The sequence below is a fragment of the Sciurus carolinensis genome, chromosome 13, assembly GCF_902686445.1.
Source record: "Sciurus carolinensis chromosome 13, mSciCar1.2, whole genome shotgun sequence".
Lineage (NCBI taxonomy): Eukaryota > Metazoa > Chordata > Mammalia > Rodentia > Sciuridae > Sciurus > Sciurus carolinensis.
Window position 1 is genome coordinate 75,346,189 of NC_062225.1, and position 23,915 is coordinate 75,370,103.

General features: G+C 35.0%; 1 protein-coding gene across 7 annotated transcripts in view; it reads right to left on the bottom strand.

Annotated features, from left to right (window-relative positions):
- Nucleotides 1-23,915, bottom strand: part of Ncoa1 (nuclear receptor coactivator 1) — a 246,712-nt gene that overhangs the window by 85,817 nt on the left and 136,980 nt on the right. For all 7 annotated transcript variants that reach the window (XR_007104622.1, XM_047522264.1, XM_047522261.1 and 4 more), the window contains exons 3-4: nt 11,864-11,969; nt 3,144-3,310 (exon numbers count right to left, since the gene is read on the bottom strand). Coding sequence is in view for 6 of the 7 variants with exons in the window: in XM_047522264.1 (XP_047378220.1) it covers nt 3,144-3,310; nt 11,864-11,952 (256 nt within the window). In the remaining variant the exon portion in view is untranslated. The remainder of the gene's footprint in view (nt 1-3,143; nt 3,311-11,863; nt 11,970-23,915) is intronic.

Sequence of the window (23,915 nt, forward strand, 5' to 3'; positions counted from 1 at the left end):
AAAAAATCTTATTATTTTTCATTTAGTTCTAATTAGTTAGACATGAGAGCAGAAAGCATTTCGATTCATTGTACATGAATGGAGCACAACTTTTCATTTCTCTGGTTCTACATGATGCAGTCACACCATTCAGGTAATCTTACATGTATATAGGGTAATAATGTCCATCTCATTCCACCATCTTTCCATTCCCATATCCCCTCCCCCATTCCCCTCTGCCCAATCTAAAGTTTCTCCATTCTTCCCTTGCCCCCACCCCCACCCCCGCCCCACCATCATGAATCAGCATCCGCATATCAGAGAAAACATTTGGCCTTTAGTGTTTTGAGGATTGGCTTATTTCACTTAACATGATATTCTCCAGTTCCATCCATTTACCTGTAAATGCCATAATTTCATTCTCCTTTAAGGCTGAGTAATATTTCCTTGTGTATATATCCCATAGTTTCTTTACCCATTCATCTACTGAAGGGCATCTAGGTTCGTTCCACAGTTTAGCTACTTTTGAACTGAGCTGCTACAAACATTGATGTGGTTGCATCACTATAGTCGCTGATTTTAAGTTCTTTGGGTATAGACCAAGGAGTAGGAGAGTTGGATCAAATGGTGGTTTCATTCCAAGTTTCCAAAGGAATCTCCATACTGCTTTCCATAGTGGTTGCACAAATGTAGTCTCATCAGCAATGTATGAGTGTACCTTTTACCCCACATCCTTGCCAACACTTATTGCTGCTTGTATTTTTGATAATTGCCATTCTGACTGGAATGAGATGAAATCTTAGTTTTGATTTGCATTTCTCTTAATTACTAGAGATGTTGAACATTTTTTCATATATTTGCTGATCGATTATTTCTTCTTCTCTGAAATGTCTATTCATTTTCTTAGCCCAATTTTGATTGGGTTATTTGGTTTTTTTTGGTTTTTTGAATTCTTTATATATCGTGGAGATTAGAGTTCAATCTGATGTTCATGTGGTAAAGATGTTCTCCCACTCTGTAGGTTCTCTGTTCACATTGCTGATCGTTTCCTTTGCTGAGAAGAAGCTTTTTAGTTTGAATCCATTCCATTTATTGATTCTAGATTTTATTTCTTGCGCTTTAGGAGTTTCCGTGAAGGAAGTCAGGTCCTAAGTCAACATGATGTCGACTTAGGACCTGAAGAAGATTTAGGTCTACTTTTTCTTCTATTAGGCACAGGGTCTCTGGCCTAATTCCTAGGTCCTTGATCCAGTTTGAATTGATTTTTGTGTAGGGTGAGAGAAAGGGATTTAATTTCATTTTGCTGCATACAGATTTCCAGTTTTCAACATCACTTGTTGAATAGGCTATCTTTTCTACAATGTATGTTTTTGGCACCTTTGTCTAGTATGTGATAACTGTATTTATGTGGGTTTGTCTCTGTGTCTTCTATTCTGTATCATTGGTCTACCTGTCTATTTTGGTGCCAATACCATGCCATTTTTGTTACTACAGCTCCGTAGTGTAGTTTAAGGCCTCATATTGTGATGCCTCCTGCTTCACTTTTCTTGCTAAGGAAAACAATCCTCATCATTTCTTCACCTCTATCTAGTCTGTTCTTTTCCTCTGAGATTAATCATTATGTTACACCTTTTGAACCAATCCTATAAATTTCTTGTCTTTTCTCTTGCTTTCCATTCCTTATCTGTTTATTTTACTTTCTGAGGGATTTCATCAAATTATATGTCAGACATAAAAAGAACTGTGGGGAAAATAAATCAAGAAAAATTTAGAGGACTAAAGGTACAAAGATGTACAGCTTTTCCTTAATTTTAAATAGGGTAGTTGGGAGCAATTTCACTAAGATGTATTTGAGCCAAGACATGAAAGAAGTGAGGGAGTAAGCCATGTGGATGTCTAGGAAAGAAGATTTCAGACAGAACAACGAGTTTAAATACCTTGGGGTGAGTGTGTCTGGGTGGTTGGGCAGATGGTATAAGGAGGCAAAGAGGAGAAACATGGTAGAGAGGAAAGGATTTTTCCAGATACCCTGTTTTTAAGTTCCAAATGTTATTCTTTTTCATGGGTAAAACGTCTTCACTGTGCCTCTGAGGGGCTGTTAAGATTTCTTCTGCTTCCTGCATTCTCTGTTTCCTCTGAGTTCCCTTTTTCTTCTGTTTGTTTGCGTGGTTTGTTCTTTTACATTATAGGTTTTCCTAAAATATATGAGGTTTTGTTCATGTTAAAGGGTGAAATTCTAAAATACTGACTGGAAAATGGGTGAGGGGTGGGGCCAAGTTAAGGAGCTAATTTTTTCATTTGAGAACCAACCCCTATTTCTTTTCCCTTGGACTGCTCAGTGTACCCAGAAGAATCCCACCATCGTCAGTTGAGGAGTGTGTGAGCCAGGCTGGAGGTCTGCAGGCTTCCAGGGTAGTTTCTCTGTTTGCTAAAGCAGTTGTCAGTAGACCGCTTTTAGCTTCTAAAATCTTTAAATCTTTATATCACAGAACTAATCACCTTAAGTTTTCTGTCTATAGTCTAATCATTCTGTTGCTACTAATCTGGGGTTCACTATTCCTATTTGTTATTTGTGCTTGTACTCACCATAGATTATTTGCTTGTATGTTGTATAAACTTTCAGTGTAAAATCACCCTCAGAAGCACTTGTCTGTGGCACTTTCATGGGGCTAGGTGTGGGAGTGCTCCTTCAAAGTGCTTTGCCTTTGTGGCTGGTAGGCAACCCAGGGGTTTAGTGATGTGAGGTTTCCAGAAAGTACCGGTGGTATGAATATGAACCTCAATAGTAAGTTGGAGTTTTTCAGAGACTGTCCCCCACCTCTGTGCCCCACTCTCAGGGTTCAGGCAGAGGCAAACTTCCTCAGGCAGGCTGGTTTCCCTTTATGAAGTCGCTGTGGCCTCAGATCACATACTTGACTTGCATCTTCTATCTCAATCTGCTGTGGAACGGGTCCTATAACCTCCCCAGGCAACTAGATTTCAAGTTAACTCAGTAAACCATTATGTTATAACAAGAAAGCACTCAGATTCAATAAAATAAATAGCTTCTAAACAGAAACATTTCTTTAATAAAATCACAAAAGTCAGTTTCTTAGTAATTAGAGAGTAGAATCACTTATTATAAATGTCTTAAAAACTAAGGACTTAGCCATTTTAGTTTTTACCTTGTTCCATTCTCTTCATTAGCTGTATCTGATCGACTGTCTTCTTCAAAATCTTGCATTTGTCTGGTTTCACACTCAAGCTGTCAATGTCACTGATATTGGCAGACAGTAACTCAGCTAGTTCTTCTAGATACTTATTTTCTTGCTCCCTGCGCCTCTTTTCAGTGCTGTAACACAAAGTAAGCCACTTAGCACTTGTTTATATCATGTTATTTCCTTCTCTGATCAAGTATTTAATGTTTACATATTTAAGAAATCCTTTTCATTGAAAATATAAAACCAGCTTTAGAAGGCAATTTAAATTCACCTCTTAAAAAGACAACACAAAACACTATAAGGCAGAAAATGAATCAATAAAATACATAAAGTGAATGAAAACTATAACAGATGTAATTCTTCAATGAATATCTATACATAACAAATGATTACTAGATATTAGGAGGAACCAGACAGTAAATTTACTAGTTGCACTTGGAACTATTTCATATTCTAGATAACTTCTAGACTATGCTAGAACTCAAAAGAGCTATAATTAGAAATCTGAAAAATTATTGATTTTCATTCTGATTAGACCATTAGTTGGTCCTCATCCAAAAGAAAAAGGCATCTATTCCCAAGTAAAATTTTTAAAAATACAGATAAAAGTATACAGAATAATGTCTTTGGTATACAGTTTTGTCCTAAGAAAATTGAAAAATATCATCAACTTATATGTTCTCATCAATGTAACAAGCAGACTCAAACTCATCTTAAAGCAAAATAATAAGTAAAAGAGATAATGTGTATACAGTCAACACTTTGCGAAAAAGTATACTGAATCTACTGAAGGGTTGTTGTTCTTCTGTGTTTTCCAGACTTTACTGGTTTATTTAGCAAAGTCATCAGACAACCTGCAATAATCAAAATCATTTGGTTGCATATAAAAGTGGTAGAAAAAAGAAAAGGGAAAGATCAGTTGCTAACAACCTCATAATTGGCAATAAGTAATAAATTAAGTAATATTAATAATTAAGTAATAATAATTAAGTAAATTATCATTTACTTAACATAATTTAAGGGATTTTAAAAGCAACAGTACTTATATAACATAGTGAGTTAAAAAGAACCAAATCCACTATCTACTGTATTTGCCTACATATTAAAAAATGGTACATATCCCAAAACAAATTCAAATTTTAAAACTATACCAAATCATGTATTCTGTGTCTTTTGAATCTTTCACTATTGAGGAATTATTCCCAGTTTGTTTACTAATACTCTATCAATTAATTTTATAACTCAATCAAACTAATAAATAACCATTGGCACACAAGATATTTTGAAAAATTTCACACCACGGCCTTGAAAGCAAAGCATAAATAAAATAAGAACCATACATTGTGATATGTACAAGGTTTTAGTTCTGCAATCTGATAAAGTTTTGAGGACATGTGAATTTTACCATAGAGGAAATTCCACACAAACAGAAGACAGATAAGTAGAGACAGAGGTAGTGGGATGAGGGAGAAGGAGGAGGGATGGGAAAAGGGAAAATCAGTGGAATGAATCCAATCAAATTTTCCTAGGTACATATATGAATATACCACAGTGAATCTCACCTTTATGTATACTTGCAAGGTACTAATTTTAAAAAACTTTAAACAAAAGAAAGATCAGTAGAGAAAAGTGAATAGGCAAAGTGTCAAGGGAAGGGAAAGGGGGAAGTACTTAGGACTGAATTACAGCAAATTATATTCCATGTTTGTATAATTATGCTAAAATGAACCCTAATACTAAGTATTACTAGAATGACTAATTAAAAAAAAAAAAAGAAACACTTATGTATAAAACTGGATGCCTGTATGAGGCTATTTGCCTCAGTGTTGGCTGTAATAGCAAAAATTGGTAACAAACAATTTACTTATGTCTCAGGAATGTCTATCTGTAGAGAAATGGATTTTTTCAAATGTGATGTATTCATGCAATACAAACCAATTAAAAAAAACTAGGGTTCAATAAATCTATGTATATTTAAATCTCAAGATCCATATTGAAAAAATCATATTATGGAAAATTATGTACAGTATTATACAACTTATATAAAATTTAAAAACATCCTATTATGTTTACAGATAACTGTATATATAATGATTAAACAGAATGGAGGAATTAATTATAGACAAATCAATTTCATTGTAAATATTTTACTATTTTATTTAAACAAAATTATACAAATGTGATGACATATTAACAAAATATTAATGACATAACAGTATAAACTATGTAGCTACACAGTTTCTTACTCTATTCTTTTATTTTTTTAAAATATTTCTTCAAATAACAAATTAAAAGATAATAGAAATGCATTATTCTTAGGTTTCTCTTTATGAAGAACTGACTTTATACATAAACATAAAGAACAGCATTAATTAGACAACACATATCTGGACGGTAACTTGTTGTTAATCTTCTTCATAGTACCTGGAGATTTATTTGTGTTAAGAGTACTTAGGGGGCTGGGGATATGGCTCAGTTGGTAGAGTGCCTGCCTCCCATGCACAAGGCCCTGGGTTCAATCCCCAGCACCGCAAAAAAAAAAAAAAGAGTACTTAGGTTATTGTCTTTCTGTAAGAGCTCTCTCAAGAGATTAAGAGAAATGGTTACTTTTCTTTTACTATCCTTCAGCCTTGGCATTCTCTTACAAAACACTTTCTTTTTCCACCCACAAGAAAAAAGTAGTAACCAATGATGTCTCTGGAAATGTAGCCTCCAGATCAAATGGCTTTCAACTAAGGGAGACTGTGCATCCAGGGGATATCTGGCAATGTGTCCAGACATTTTATCACAAATAAGCTGCTACTGGCATTTAGTGTATATATGTAGAGATACTGTTAAGTGTCCTACAGTATATAGGGTAACATCCCTACGCCTCAAAAAAAGAATTTTCTGGCTCAAAATGTCAATAGGGTGAGGTTGAAAACATTTACTCTAGGTTCTAGAAGATGAATGCAATAAAATCCTCACTCTTCTCAGGTGGGAAATGGCTCTTTTAATCTGAGATTTCTTCTTTATCTGGTATATGTTAGGAGCTCCTTAGCAGTAAGTTTCTATTAGTCATTTTAAGGTGGTCATATACCAAATACTTAACTCACAAATAACTCCATAAATAATCATTTCTAAATTCCTGATATCATCATAATATATTTGTTGGTTCCCAAGATATCATTTATTTATTCACTTGACAAATATTTACTGGTCCTTACTACATATATAAGCCACACATTATTCTAGGAATTGAGCATTCAATGGTGAGCAAGAACAGGTAAGTACTAGTTGGGCATGGTGGCGCACACCTGTATTTGCAGCAACTTGGAAGACTGAAGCAGAAGGATCTTGAGTTCAAGGACAGCCTTGGCAACATTGTGAGATACTGTTTCAAAATAAAAATAAAAAGGGCAGGGAGCTGTCTCAGTTGCAGAGAGCCCTTGGGTTTGGTCACCAGTACTGGGGTGGGGGAAACAAGAAGTAAGATACTTAACTAAATAGTAGTTAAAAGTCTAATGGAGAAGACAATTCATGAAGTAATCACATCACTAGTAAAAAACCTGTAAATACAACAAACCACAGTCATAAAAAAAATGTGTGAGACAGACACATGAAAGAGGGAAGAGGTCTCTTGCCTGCCTGTTGCCTGCCTTTCAGCTAGCCATCACCACCACCTGAGGTCCACCTGCTGATCCGCTGGTAGTCTGTCTGCAGACCATCTGCGGACCACCGCGAATTGCCAGCTGGCTGCAGTTGCCTGGAAGTTAACTGTCACAGTACCTGCAGGTTTGGTTACATATGGCTGCTGCCATTTTGGGACAACAGCCAGGAACTGCAGGATCCCCAACCTGACTGACTGCATCCTGCCTCCAGGACCCCTCAGCCCGACTGACCGCACCCAACACTAACTTGGCACCCATGCCACATGCTGCAGCTACCCATTTGCCAACACGTTTGGAAGCCAGTACAGCCATCTTGGATTATCCATGGAAGTGGAAGTTGCCACCTTATAGGTGGGGTGAATCCCATCCTGAGGTGCTTGCTGGAGACTGGGCCTGGAACAACATATTTCAAACTCTGGAAGAACAAGGTTGCCAACCAAGAATCCTATAACCCAGCAAAACTACCCTTTAGATTTGAAGATGAAATAAAATCCTTCCATGATAAACAGAAGTTAAAAGAATTTACAAATAGAAAGCCTGTGCTACAGAATATGCTCAGTAAAATATTCCACGAGCAGGAAATGAAAAACAACAACGTACGTCAGCAAAGGGAGGAACTACCCTAAAGGAAAAGTCAATCAAAGGAGAAACCAAGCCAAGTTAAAAACCAAAAATAAGTCCAAATGACTGGGAATACAAATCATATCTCAATAATAACCCTGAACGTTAATGGCCTAAACTCATCAATCAAAAGACACAGGCTGGCAGAATGGATTAAAAAGAAAGACCCAACAATACACTGCCTTCAAGAGACTCATCTCATAGAAAAAGACATCCACACACTAAAGGTGAAAGGATGGGGAAAAAAACATACTACGCACATGTACTCAGTAAAAAAGTGGGGGTTTCCATCCTTATTTCAGATAAAGTGGACTTCAAGCCAAAGTTAGTCAGAAGAGATAAAGAAGGACATTTCATACTGCTTAAGGGAACCATAAATCAGGACAACATAACAATTGTAAATATTTATGCCCCAAACAACGGTGCATCAATGTACGTCAAACAAAACCTTCTCAATTCCAGGAATCAAACAGACCACAACACTATAATTCTGGGTGACTTTAACACACTGCTGTCACTACTGGATAGGTCTTCCAAACAAAAACTAAACAAAGAAACCATAGAATTCATTAACACAGTCAATAATTTAGATTTAACAGACATATATAGAATATTCCATACATCAACAAGCAAATATACTTTCTTCTCAGTAGCACAAGGATCCTTCTCTAAAATAGACCATATGTTATGCCACAAAGCAGCCCTGATTAAACGCAAAAATATAGGTACTACCCTGTATTCTCTCAGATCATAATAGAATGAAATTAGAAATCAATGATAAAATAAAAAACAGAAACTACTCTAACACCTGGAGACTAAATAATATGCTATTGAATGAAGCATGGGTAATAGAAAACATCAGGGAGGAGAGAAAAAAAAATTCTTAGAGGTAAATGAGAATGGCACAACATCAAAATATCTGGGATACTATGAAAGCAGTATTAAAAGGAAAATTCATTGCATGGAGCGCATTCAAGAAAAGAATAAAAGTCAACAACTAAATGACCTAACATTACATCTCAAAATCCTAGAAAAAGAAGAACAGAACATCACCAAAAGTAATAGGAGACGGGAAATAATTTAAAAATCAGAGCTGAAATCAATGAAATTGAAACAATTCAAAAAATTGACAAAACAAAAAGCTGGTTCTTTGAAAAAGTAAACAAAATAGATAAACCCTTAGTCACACTAAAAAAGAAAAGAGATAAAACTCAAATTGTTAAAATTCATGATGAAAAAGGAAATATCAAGACAGACACTGTTGAAATACATAACATAATTAGAAGCTACTTTGAAAATCTATACTCCAACAAAATAGAAATTCTCAAAGACATCGACAAATTTCTAGAGACATATGATCCTCCCAAACTGAACCAGGAGGACGTACACAATTTAAACAGATCAATTTCAAGCAATGAAATAGAAGAAACCATCAAAAATCTATCAACTAAGAAAAGCCTGGGACTAGACAGATTCTCAGTTGAGTTTTACAAGACCTTCAAAGAAGAACTTATACAAAACCAATACTCCTCAAAGTACTCCATGAAATAGAAAAAGAGGGAATCCTTCAAATTCATTCTATGAAGCTAGTATCACTCTGATACCAAAACCAGACAAAGATGCATCAAGGAAAGAAAACTTTAGACCAATATCTCTGATGAACATACATGCCAAACAAAATTCTGGCAAATCACTTACAAAAACTTATTAAGAAGATAGTGAACCAAGATCAAGTGGGGTTCATCCCAGGGATGCAACGTTGTTTCAACATCTGGAAATCAATAAATTTAATTCATCACACCAATAGACTTAAGATTAAGAATCATATGACTATTTCAATAGATGCAGAGAAAGCATTTGACAAAATACAACACTCCTTCGTGCTCAAATACGAGAAAAAATAGGGATAGTAGGAACATATCTCAACACTATAAAGGCTATTTATGCTAAGCCCACAGCCAACATCATTCTTAATGTAGAAAAACTGAAAGTATTCCCTCTAAAAACTGGAACAAGGTAGGGAGGCTGTCTTTCACCACTTCTATTCAACATCGTCCTTGAAATTCTAGCCAGAGCAATTAGATCAAAGAAATTAAAGGAATACGAATAGGAAAAGAAGAACCCAAGTTATCGCTATTTGCCGATGACATGATTCTGTATTTAGAGGATTCAAAAAACTCCACCAGAAAACTTCTAGACCTATTAAATGAATTTAGCAAAATAGCAGGATATAAAATCAACACAGAAAAATCTAATGCATTTCTATTCATAAGTGATGATCCCTCAAAGTGAAATTAGGAAAACAACTCTGTTCACAATATTCTCAAAAAAAAAAAAAAATAATTGGGAATCAATATAACAAAAGAGGTAAAAGACCTCTACAATGAAAACTACAGAACACTAAATAAAGAAATTAAAGAAAACCTCAGAAGATGGAAAGATCTACTGTGTTCTTGGATAGGCAAAAGTAATAGGGCCATACATCTAAAGGCGACATATAGATTTAACACAATTCAAATTAAAATCCCAATGACATTCCTCATAGAAATAGAGAAAGCAATCATGAAATTCATATGGAAGAACAAAAGACCCAGAATAGCCAAAGCAAACCTGGGCAGGAAGAGTGATGCAGGAGGTATCACAATATCAGAACTTAAGCTCTACTATAAAGCAATAGTAACAAAAATGGCATGGTTTTGGGCACCAAAATAGACAGGTAGATCAACAGTACAGAACAGAAGACACAGAGACAAACCCACATAAGTACAGTTATCTCATACTAGACAAAGGTGCGAAAAACATACAATGGAGAAAAGATAGTCTTTTCAACAAATGGTATTGGCAAAACTTGAAATTCATATGCAGTAAAATGAAATTAAACCCCTCTCACCTTGAACAAAACTCAACTCAAAATGGATCAAGGATCTAAGAATGAGACCTGAGACCCTTCATCCAATAGAAGAAAAAGTAGGCCCAAATCTTCATCACGTTGGCTTAGGACTAGACTTTCTTAACAAGACCCACAGTGCAAGAAATAAAAGCAAGAATCAATAGCATAGATTCAAACTGAAAAGTTTTTTCTCAGCAAAGGAAACAATCAATAATGTGAAAAGAAAGCCTACAGAGTGGGAGAAAAATCTTCCACACACACTTCAGACAGAGCAATAATCGCCAAAATTTATAAAGAACTTAAAAAACTTTATACCAAAAACATAAAGAACCCAATCAATAAATGGGCTAAGGAACTGCGCAGACACTTCACAGAAGATATATAGGTGATCAACAAATATATAAAAAAAGTGCTCATTATCTCTAGTAATTAGAGAAATGCAAATCAAAACCACCCTAAGATTTCATCTAACTCCACTTAGAATCAAGAACACAAGCAATAATAAATGTTGGCCTGGATGTGGGGGGAAAGGCACACTCACACATTGCTGATGGAGTTGCAAATTGGTGCAGCCACTCTGGAAAGTAGTATGGAGATTCCTCAGAAAACTTGGAATGGAACCACCATTTGACCCAGCTATCCCACTCCTCACTTCATAACCAAAGGACCTAAAATCAGCATACTATGGTGACACAGTCACATCAAAGTTCACAGCTGCTCAATTCACAATAGCTAGATTATGGAACCAACTTATATGCCCTTCAATTGATGAATGGATGAAGAAACCGTTGTTATATATGCAAAATGGAATATTAGTCATAAAGAAGAATAAAATTATGACATTTGCTGGTAAATGGATGGAGCTGGAGAATATCATGTTGAGTAAAATAAGCCAAGCCCCCAAAACCAAAGGCCAAATGTTTTCTTAGATAAGTCGATGATGATACATCATAATAAAGTGTGCGGTGGCAGGGCAGGGGCAAGAGAAGAATAGGAGGAACTTTGGATGGTGTAGAGGAAAATGGGGTGGGAACAGGTAGGGAAAGGAAGATAGTAGACTGAAACAGACATGATTACCCTATGTACAATGAATCAAAATGCAGTCTGTAAAAAGAAAAAAGAAAAAAAAAAAAAGAAAACTACCACTATAAGGGAAAAAAAAAGTATATGGCCTTTGGTAATTTGCTTACCTTTTATAAATAAACCACATTTTTCTATAAAATGGAAATTAAAAGCAGCATTTGAATGAAAAGAAAGAGAATAGAAGGCTATCTCTAAGGGAAGTAATAACTGACCTGGCATTTGAATGATGCCTAAGTATTAATTCTAGGAAATAAAGAGGAAGGAAAGTGGATTGCATGTGCAAAAACCCTGGTGGAAGGAAGAAAATGTGATGAGTACGTAGGACTTGAAGAAGGCCACTGTACTTAGAGTGGACAAAACAAAAGCTCCAAAGAGGCAGTGAAAGTAGTAAAGACACTCTGCCAAAAATAGAAAAAAAAAAAAAAAAAGAGTGCTCCTACCTTGACGCCAGCGTGTCACATGGCGATCCTTTTCTCTTATGTGAGTCTGGGTTAGCAGGGTCGGATGAACTGTCCCCAAGGCCACTCATGTTGAAAAACTTCACACCTAAAAAGGAAGGAAAAGGTAATAAATCCACCTTACGACCTTCCAGGCACATAATGGGAGGGGAAGTCCCTGTGTTTCTGAACATTCTGGCATGGCTAAATGTGTAGTCTCTCAATGAATAGATGAGTACATCACACCTATACATAACCACAAGGGCCATCAGCTACTCATCATGCCTGTACTTCTTTTCTAAATCTATAAAATAAAATTAATAATCCCTTATGAAATTACTGTGGTTAAATAGAATTAAAATATTGTTAGAATAAGTAGAACTGAGCATTTTCTTACAAAGCAAAAAAAATCACTTTCATGTGTCAATGTAAAAACCAAATAGTAATGTTCAGAGTTAGAGAAATTATGTTTTCTTAATCAGACTCCCCTACCTTGCAAAAGAATTGAAAACAACTTTATTTGTTTAAGATTTTATATTGATAGAAAAATAAATAATATATATATAATTAAAGTTAAAGTGATAAGTGAGGTCTGGATTTTGATTGTACTTTCCACTTTGAATTCCATACTCCAAACCTTGTGTTTACGTAGTTAGGTGACGAAGATCAAATGTTTAGTCTATGTTAGGATCTTGGTATAGATGCCAGAGAACACAAAGTCATTCCCCCAGCATGCCACCCAGGTCTCTTACATATTGTGCCAGTTAGTGACTGCTTAAACATCCCCTCTGACCTGTCCCTCATCAACCACTGCTCTCTATAGTATTCCTAATGAAACTCACCCTATCTCTGGCCTTACAATCATCATATTTTGTATTTCATGAGTGCCAAACAACACACCCTACTATTCTTTTTAACTCCATCCACCTTCATAAAAGCAGAAAATTCTTGTTAAATGGAAAAACCTCTAAGCTTTTCCTTAAATTATAAGTTATGAAATAACGACAGCACTGTATGTTGGCAGTAATGCTGGGAATGTTTATTATGAAGAATGTTGAAACCTATGAGGATCTCTCACATGGCTTTAATTAATTTATCTGAGGGAATCCTTTCTGTAGTCCTAAAATGCACTCTACTTCTAACTCTTTTTTAGAGATCACAGACTGTCATATATTTCTTGGTATACAAATGATTCCTGAAATTTTAAACATGAAATCATTATTTTGTGCAACCCAAAGGTACATTTCCAATTTCTCCACATTAAAAGTACAGTTTGTAAAAATGTACAACTCTGAGGATTATAATCTTATAATTTTTTGTTCTTCTTTCTCTTTTACTCCTCATTTCTAATCAGTACCCAAGTCCTGTCAATTCTTCCTTAACAAGAGATTTTTAAGATAATCTCCTTCTTAAGTCTCAGACATAGTTTTGACCCTACTTTGGGACCAAATTATTTCTTTCTAAGATCAATGTAAGATCCTTTTATCTTGTTTTCAATTATAGTCATTCTTACGTCTTTTTGTGGGGTGGGGCGCTACTGGGAATTGAACCCTAGTCCTTTTCACCTTTTATTTTGAGACAAGGTCTCACTAAGTGGCCTTGAACTTGCAATACTCCTGCCTCAGCCTGCAGAGTCACTGGGATTATAAGCATGCGCCACTGTGCCCAGATAGACAAAATCTTTAACTTGACCTCAGTGTAAAGAACAACAATTTAAGTTAGCAACAAATATTTGTTGATTTTTTTAAAATATATATTTAGATGTTGACAGATCTTTATTTTACTAATTTATTTAAGTGTGGTGCTGAGGATTGAACCCAGTGCCTCACACATGCTAGGTAAGTGTCCTACCATTGTTGATTTCATACTGTATGCCAATTTCTACTCTAGGTCCTACAGACACATCTGTGAGTAAAATTACAAAATCACTGTCTTACAGAGTTTCATTCTATCATGAAAGGGATAAACAATAAATAACATTTAAAATATTAGAAGGTGATAATTCTATGCAGAAAAACAAGGCAAAAATAGAGGCTTGAGTGGAAGTGAAGGGTAGCTAATAAGGTAATTAGAAAAGATCTCACTGAAAAGGTGAGATGTAAGAAAGATTTGAAGGAGATAAAGCACAGCACCATAAGAATGAAAATTATAAAGGGCGCTCCTGGCAGGGAAAGAAAAAGAGCCTTAAGGAAGAACAACTGCCTTTGAGAAACTTCGGAGAGGAGAGAGTGCCTAGGACTGGGGAAGGGGAGAGTAGGAGATGGGGTCAGCAGGGTAATGCTACAGAAAAGATGTGAAAAGACCTGACAACGATCATGTTAGCCTCCATTCTGAAACACAAACACAAAATAAAAATGATCAGCTAAGCAATGTGTTACTGGAACTACTAAAGTAGACACCATTTTTCCTGTGAAGATTCACAGAAGTATATATAAGCAAGATGAACTAAATATCACAGAAGATGACAATTAACTTCATTTTCACATATGAATAAAATGTAAATATTTTAAAACTTATTAATAAAAAATGAAATTATGCTGCATTTTCATAAGGAAGTATCAATGCCAAAATGTTCAACAAAGGTAGAAATAAGAGAGAAGAAAATGATAAATAAGAAAGATGAAAGATATAACTTCACAGCTTGCATAAATCCCAAAGAAAAGAGTTTGCTAACTCCTGTTTTCATGCTCAGGTGCCATAACCTGTTTCCATAACTACCCATCTTTTCTGTCTCCAAGGAAATTGCCATACCCCATCTAGAATTCTACTTATTCTCAAAAACTTCCTGGACCAGGAAAAATGGTACGTGCCTATAATCCTGGTGATCTGGGAGACTGAGGCAGGAGGACCCCAAATCCGAAACCAGCCTAGGCCGCCTAATGAGACCCGGTCTCAAATCAAAAACTGAAAAATGCATGGGAAATGTAGCTCTGCAGTAAAACACCCCTGTGTTCAATCCCCAGTACCAATGAAACAGAACACCTGGACATATATTTCACATTACAATGTGCTTATAAGCTATAAATCCTTTGATCCCTCTTCTAGATTGTGAACTCAAAGGCAATTACTAGGTCTTCTCACTATATATCTAATAACATAATTCCTAAAATGTATAGAAGTTAAATAAATAAGGGATAAATTAAAAGTGATTAAGGCATTTTACTAATATTTAAAAAAAATTTTTTTTCAGTACTGAGGATTGAACCCAGGGTACTCTACCACTGAACTTTCTCCAGTCCCTTGCTTTCTTCCCCCTAGTAGTGGGTACTGAACCCAGGGGTGCTCTACCACTAGGCTACATCTCTAGCGCCTCTCTTCCCTTCTTTTAGAGACCAGGTCTCACTAACTTGCAGAGGCTGGCCTTGATCCTCCTGCCTCAGCTTCTGGAGTCACTGGGATTACAGGCTCATGCTACTATGCCCAGCTACTTTTTAAAGTTTTTAAAGAATATTTAAGGATTTTATGGTTAAATATTTCCTAGACTCTTTAACAAAGGCTTTGAAATTCTTTCCTGTAATTGAGAAGCAGTTATCCCCTACTTTCAACAGAATAAAGAAAAACAAAAAGCAAAACAAAACTACCTTCTTGATCTAGAAATTGGAAAAAATCTCTTCTAATTTTGAAAACCTAGGTATCTACTGTTTTGGAGAAAAAATCTGCAATATTTTACAATATTACAGAAATACAAAACCATGTTGCAGTTATATAATCAAAATAATCCAATCTCACAGACTGTATAATTCTGAGTAGCATAAATCTTGATCTAAAACAAGATTCCCATATTCGCTACCCAAGGGTTACTTGCTGGAGTTTCACATCTGCTAAATTTACCTGAGATTCTGAGGCTAAGGAGAGAATAGACCAATAATTTAACAGCAGCCAGATGGGCTGGGTTACCAAAATAAGAGTCAATAGTCAAGGGCCACGGGAGAGTAACCAACAATAAGCTGACAGTATGATTCCAGTATTAACTGCTTTCTATTTACAAAACACAATAAATAGGGCAATGCAAAACCTCTGATGAAGAAAAACTATTAGAGCTGTTATACTTAATGTGGAATAGCTTTATATTTGGCAAATAGGATACTTAAATAAGGATAATTAAAGTAAATACTGATTACAGGAAATCAATGTGTATATCATCTTTTAAAAAGAGGTAAGGTTTCTAAGTAAAAGAACCTACTGATTTAAAAATTATACCCAATCTCATATAATCTCTAGAGAGTAGTTTTAGGAACTAGAAATCACATATACCTCTGTTCAAATGTACCAGGCTAAACCAAACTGAAAGGGGTGAAGAAATAGAACAGTGCTTTTTAATTAGGTTGAGTTAAAAAATTCTAGCTGGGCACAGTAGCACACACCTGCAATTCCAGCTACTCTGGAAGGTGAGACCTAAGGATCACAAATTTGTGGGCAGTCTGGGAAATTTAGCAAGACCCTGTTTCAAAATAAAAAATGAAAAAGGGCTGGGATGTAGCTTATTGGCAGAGCACTTTCCTAGATGCACAAGGCCCTGGATTCAATTCTCAGTACTGGGGGGAGGGGGAATCTACATAAGAAATTTGTCATTCATCTCTTAGATTTAACTGAGAACGGCTGAATTTGAAAAAATCAGTACCATTTAGTTAATAAATAACTCTAATAATATACTTTAAAATGTTTAGCTGGCTATATATCATCTTATGATGAGAGAGAGCATTAAGAGCTCAATATTGATGGGTTGTGTGAAAAAGTCATAATAAATAAAAAGCTCCTGCACTAGGTCATTTCTATAAAGACACCTAGGATTCTTTCTTTGGGGGTGGGGGGCACCAGCGATTGAAATCCAGGGTACTCGACCACTGAGCCACATGCCCAGCCCTATTTTGTATTTTATTTAGAGACAGGGTCTCACTGAGCAGCTTAGCACCTCGCTTTTGCTGAGGCTGGCTTTGAACTCTCAATCTCCCTGCCTCAGTCTCCAGAGCCACTGGAAATACTAGTGTGTGTGCTACCACGCCCAGATAAGACATGCAGGATTCTCTACAAGAAATTTTCAATGATGACTAAAATCTTTCTCATGTGGTAAGACAAGAAAGGGACTTTAGGATATTCATCATTCTTTTTGGGGTTGAATAACATTTCACTGTTTACAGAGACCATATTTTGTTTATCCAACTAATGGGACATTTAAGTTGTTTCTTTGGGGGTATTATCAATAATGTTACTATGGACATTTATACATACATTTTTGTGTGAATAGTTTTTAATTCTCTTGGGTATATAACTAGGAGAGGAACTGTTAGGTCATATCTAACCCTAATTTTATTTTTTCTCTTTTTGGTACTAGGGATTGAACTCAGGGGCACTCAACCACTGAGCCACATCCCCAGCCCTATTTTGTATTTTATTTACAGACAAGGTCTCACTGAGTTGCTTAGCACCTCACTTTTGCTGAGGCTGGCTTTGAACTCACAATCCTTCTGCCTCAGCTTCCTGAGCCACTGGGATTATAGGCAAATGTCTGGCCTAACTCTAATTTTTTGAGAAACTGTCAAACTGTTTTCCATAGTGGCTACACCACCTAAATTCTCACCAACAATACATGGGGGTTTTAATTTTCTACATCTTTGCCAAAATAGTTATTTCCCTCTTGTTAAAAAAAATTATAGCCATCCTAGTGGATATGAAATGGTATCTCATAATGTTGATTTATATTTCCTTAATAGCTGAATGAAACTGAGTATCTTAGACTTATTGGCCACCTGTATAACATATTTGGAGAAATGTCAATTCAGGTATTTAGAATTTTTTTAAATAAAGTTTATTCCATATATTTAAGGCATTCAACATGTTAGAAGGCACAAATAGTTAAAAAAAAAAAGGTGACTACAGTGAAGCAAATTAACATATCCATCATCTTACATAGTTACCCATTCCCCCCGCCCCCCACAATAGCAATTATCATGTAGTCATTTAGTCCCAAATACAATACCCTATTATTAACTATATTCCTCATGTTGCATATTAGATCTTTAGACTTCTTATCCAAAGATCTAGCATCTTTGGATCACTGGGCCTACCTCTCCCCCTTTCCTGCCACTTCTCTTAGTAACTCCTATTTTATTTTCAACCTTTGTGTATTAGACCTTTTATATTTTTTTCAGATTTTACATATAGATCAAGCCATATTTTCCTGTGTTTGACTTATTTCACTTAACAAGAACTCCAGGACCATCCAGGTTGTGGCAAATGGCAGCATCTCCTCCTTTTTAGGGCTGAATACTATTTCATCATCTAAATACCAGTTTTTTTTTTTTCTTTTTTTAATCTAAGTATCTACTGACAGACACTAGGTTGTTTGCAAATCTTGATTACTGAGAATAATTACTGCAATGAACAAAGGAGTGCAGGTATCTTTATGAGGGTGATTTTGTTTCCTTTGGGTATATAGCCAGAAGGAGGATTGCTGTGTCACAAAGTAATTTTGATTTTAAATTATTTACAAACCCCCCAATGGCTGTTTTCCATAACAGCAGCACCAATATGTATTACTATTAACAGTGTACCAGGGTTCCCTTTTCCCCATACCTTCACCAACAGCTATTTATCTCGTCTTTTTGATACTAGCTATCCTAACAGGCATGAGGTTATATTTCATAGTGGTTTTTATTTACATTTCCTTGATGATTAGAGTGATGTTAAGCACCTTTTCATATACCTGTTGGCCTTTTTAATGTTTGGGGGAAAATGTCTGTTCAGCTCGTTTGCCCATCTGTTAAGTTGGGTTACATGTTTTCTTGTTACTGAGTTCTATGTTTCTGAATTAGGTTATGTGTTTTTACTGTTTAGTCATAAAAGCTCTTTATATTTGGGTAATAGGCCACTATCAGATATATGCCTTAAAAATATTTTCTCCCTTTCTGTAGACTGTCTTTTTACTTTTTTTATAGTGCCCTTTGATGAACAAAGGTTTTCGATTTTGATGAAATTCAACTTAATTCATTTTTTCTTACTTACATGCTTCACCTTCCTCAAGGACAGTTTCTACTGATTGCTATTTTTTTTCTGTATATAGGTCAGATTCTGTTTCTTCACGTGTGTCCTAATTTTTGTTGAAAGCTGGATATTTTTAAGCTAATGACTAGAAAGGAATTTCCTTAAATACCTAGAAACAAAAATTCTCTCTAAATCCACAAAGACAGGAACCAAAATTCAGATGGTGGTTAACCCTGACCCAGAGAAGAGCGCTGTCCCATAAGCCTCTGCCACAAATGGCTGCCGACAAGGCCATAAAGATAAAAAGCACACAGGCAGGGTTGAGCTTACTGGTAGACATATGCTTAGCATTCACCACTTAAAGCTTATTCCACAGATTAAAAGACAATGTATTTTTTCTTTGCATTAACTGTTTTTTCTTTTCTTTTTTTCTTGGTGGTGCTGGGCATCAAACTCAGGGTTTCCTGCATGCTAGGCAAGGGCTCTATTACTGAGTTATTCCCACAGTCCTTAATTTTTTCTAAATGTAAAGAATAATGTAAAAGTTTACTATTTTGTTTTTTATTATAAAGTTAAATTTGTTTTAAGTCCCAATATTTTAAGGTTCTTATACTGGCTTCATTTAAAATTTACTTTTTAAGATTAAAAAAAATGTACATGCATTTGATTTGTTGAAATGTTTCTAGTGTATAAATTTTTGGCTGAGAAAAAGTCAGCATATGCAGTAAATATTACTGTCAGCTAAATAACCTCAACGTTTCCTTACAAAACTATAAAACTATGAGATTCTAGTTATCTTAAAATGACATAGGGTTATTGCACATATACCTGTTTTCCAAAAATCACTCTAACTTGGTTTGGCATTTCTTTAAAAAAATATATAAAAGATGAGAAATCAGCCTTCCTGACCATAGCTATCTTCAGTTGGTATAAACAACAAAATAAATATTTGATATTCATTTGTATGTGTACAGAGCAGTTTATAATCATTCAGCAAAGAAGCGACATATTTTTAAAATGCAAATGATCAATTTGCTTCATAATTTGCAGAGACAAAACTGACTGATAAAAATTCCAATGTCTGTCACTTTTCACCAATCTCTTTCACAGACTCAGAAAACAAGCAGAAAAACAGCTATAAGGTAGGCCAGAAGAAAATTAAGATCATCATTAGACAGAGATAACCCACAGATGATTACCCAAAATGAAATAACCGTATTTTTTACATAAAATTACTCCAGTATCTAAGATAAAAAATTACAGTAAGCCCAGATCAAAATTTGTCCAATTTCCCTCAAATATTTTAGAAACCTATTGCAAAACAGTATGGTTAAATACATATAGTTATACCAATTTTAAAAAACCCCACAAATATATGGAAATTTGAATTTCAATGTTATAAGGTAGCAGAAGTATCAAAGTAATAGGGCTAAATGGGTCCAAAAAACCTTGCCAAAACAATGCAATTATATTTTGAAGGCACTAGAAAATGGTCAAATCACATAAACCTCCAATTAATTTCAGGGTCATTCTTCCAAACCTGAAATCAAAAGAGAATGAATAAAAATCACAGTAGAAATCTACTCAGAATTCTTCCTTGCTCACCATTTATAGAAAGGATATATATTTTTAATAGACACCATAAGGCACAGATAACCTCATCTGCTTCAATTATTTGGTAAAACTTTATTACATAGCCATTGGAAAGTGAAAAGAAAAAATTCCCCAAGAACTTCATGTAATCACTAGTTAAACACCATAATCATCTCCTTAATGCCAATACCAATCTAGCTAGCTACACTCCTTCCAATGCAATGACCAACTAAAGTCTAACTCTGAACTAGTAAAACTCAGTGTTCTCAACAGAACTATAAAACTAAACAGGAAAACTATAAAAATAATGCTTATAAAATGTATGTATGTATGTATGTATGTATACTCAGGATGAGCTCCACCGCTGAGCTACGTTCCCAGCCCTTTATTTTGAGACAGGGTCTCCCTAAGTTGCCCAGACTGGCCTCAAACTTTGAATCTTCTGCCTCAGTCTCCTGAGTACTACGATTACAGGCATGCATAACATCTGGCTGCTTATAAATTTACAACTGCAGACTTAGACTATAAAGTTTCAGAATAAGGACCCCAGTAATTGTCACCTCGTATAGTGACAAATTCCTCAAACATTTCTGACTGTAGGCCACTTAGGTTGTACAAACATGTCTATCCTACCATATCTTATTTCTGCAGTATAAAGGCAGTAGTAATAAAGAATATGAGAGGAACAAAATAAGAAAAGGTCACAAGTGTATATGCAGAACTGTTAATATTCATTTAACTAAAGGATATGATAATATAATATATACTGAGCATTTACTTTGTTTTTTATATATATTAATTAACCTATTATTCACAACTGCCCTATGAAGTATTTCATTCCATTTCAACAGTTTCATGTTACTAATAAACTCTAATCTGATGATGATGACAATTCCACCACACAGGATTTATCATGTAACAACTGTTATTCTAAACACTTAACATACATTAATTCATTTAATCATAAACTTTACTAACTTATTCACTCACAAAATATGACAGAGTTGGCATTAAAATCCATTTTAGAGATAAGGAATATGAGCCACAGAAAGGTTGCTAAATCTGCCCACATCTTATGTGGCAAAGGCGGAAGTCAGCCTTAGGTAATCTGGTTTCAGAATTTGAATGTGCTTTAAGTTACGTAACTAAACCAAAGTCACATATCTAAAAGATTAAAAAAAAAATAGTAATATATTCTTTTTTTTTTTTTTTTTTTTTTTTTTTGCTTTTGGCTCTTTATCCATATACTTTGTCAACAGATCCAGGAGTCTTTTAAAAAACTGGACATTCCGTATCTTAAAACAGTGGGTGAGATGTACAAGGTTCTCAAACATAAATATAGAATTTTTTCAATGTTTAGTCCAAAATAACATAGAAATAAAGTTAAGCATATACTTAATCCTGACCTATCTTTTAAGGTACATTATAATATAAAACCAGTTATTCCCTATGTGAATTACTTTAAAATATAAATGCAGTGTTTCATTGAAAGCAAAAATTCTGCCTTTATAAATGCTAATTTTTGCTCCAAAGTTTATAAACTTGTAATTCCTGAGTTCTAAAGTTTTACATTTGTGTGTGTAGTATGTGTACATGGGTGTGTGCATGTGTTTCCTTTAATATCCAAATTATCTTTATGAATCTACTTTCCCAGAATTTTAGGCTCTTGCCATGTTCCAATAGACTTTGTCCTGAAAACCATTTTTATAGGTTTTCTATCACCAAATAAAGTTCGAGGTAACAAATTCATGGATCTCCAAGGTCCCATCATATAATCTCTTTAGGAAGAAAATCAGGTAGAAACCAACAAGACCCAAGTGAGGGTCTTGTATAAAACTGTATAAAACAGTCAAACAGTCAGTCTCTTCCATAATGCCACTGTCATGGAAGGCACTATTTATTATGAAAGACAAAGAAAAGCTGGTAAACTATTCCAGGTTAAAAAAGACAAAAATGGATGTGACAGCTATGCAGCGATGATCCTGGTAAAATTTTAATGTGTAATGGATTACACATTAGATATTAGTAATAAAAATGTTAAGTTTCCTGAATTAAATTATCATATTGTGGTTAAGTTAGAGATACATATTGAATATCCTAAGGATCATAATTGTCTATAAATTTCAAAAGGTTCATCATCATTATCATATTAGTGGAAGAGGAAGGGTATAATAAATAGGGAGAGATAAAACAATGTTTACAATAGGTAAAACAGGACAATGGGTGTACAGGTGTATTCAGTGCACCAACCTTGCAACTATTAGGCAGGTTTGATATCCTTTTTGATAAATGTCAAGGGGAAACAAAAAACAATTCATTATAGTGAAGAAAATAGTGATGTTCTCTGAGCCACTCAGTGAACAATTAGTAAAGAAAAAGATACCCAAGCTAGTGTGTAGTCACTAGATTATTCTATTCTCTCCCCCTTTATCTTTCACAGTCAGGGTACTAACTTTCTCTTCCTGAAAACTCTTATAGGAAGGACTCTCCTAACTTGATTAAAACTTCTATTAAAATACATCCTTCTCTGCAAAACCATCTTTTTATAATCAGAATGTTTAACTCCTTTCTCTCTCTCTTTACAAGACCCAACACTCTGATTTCAAAGGAAACACGAGTTAATAAATAAAATTTTATCAATAGTCAATAAAAACCAAAAACCTAGATGTGTTTGTTCTAGAAAGATGAAATTTTAAAGAAAGAGGTAAAGGATTAAATGAAGATCTTCTCAAGTAATTTTTTACTTCCAATCTTTATTTTAAAACTCTCTGCCAAGTGATAATTTTGCTTCCATCTCCCAAACTCATTGTTCACTGCAAACACAGGCTTTGCCCACCAGGCAAACTGCCTTTAACTTTCACAACTGTTAAACCCCATTCTCCAAGTTGACAGGTATCACTCTCCATGGCAACAGCCATCTCTATTCCTTTAAAAGAGTATGCAGAAAAGGTAACAGGATGAAGGAAGTTTCTGAGTGCTGTTTTTGTTCTACTTCTTAATCTCAGTAGTATTCACCGAATATGTTTAGTACATGATAACTCAAAAGTTATAATTTTTATCTCAAAATTTATAATTTTAACTTAAAATTTATAATTTTTATCTGAATGGTATGATTCAATTAAAAGTCTATTAATTTTAAATTTTCTCCCTGGAATTCTTCCCCTTACTGATTTATGGTTTCTGATTACTCATTCAACTCTTCACCTACTGTCTTGGCTTGGAGCATATTCATTTTTCTACTTATATGCTGCTATGGAGCATGATTTGAATCGCGGTCTCTGATTGTCCTACAGTAGGAGCTGCGAGCCTGCACTGGGAATTTCCTGTGCAAAGGTGCAGGTCAAGACTGCCCAGTTGCTATGGTGACACCCTGCTTACAGGAGGTTCTGTACATGGCACCAGACTATCACTCTTGACCCTGAGTTCAGACACCAGCTGCCAGGGGTACAGAATTATGAGCAAAAGAAGATAATTATCATTG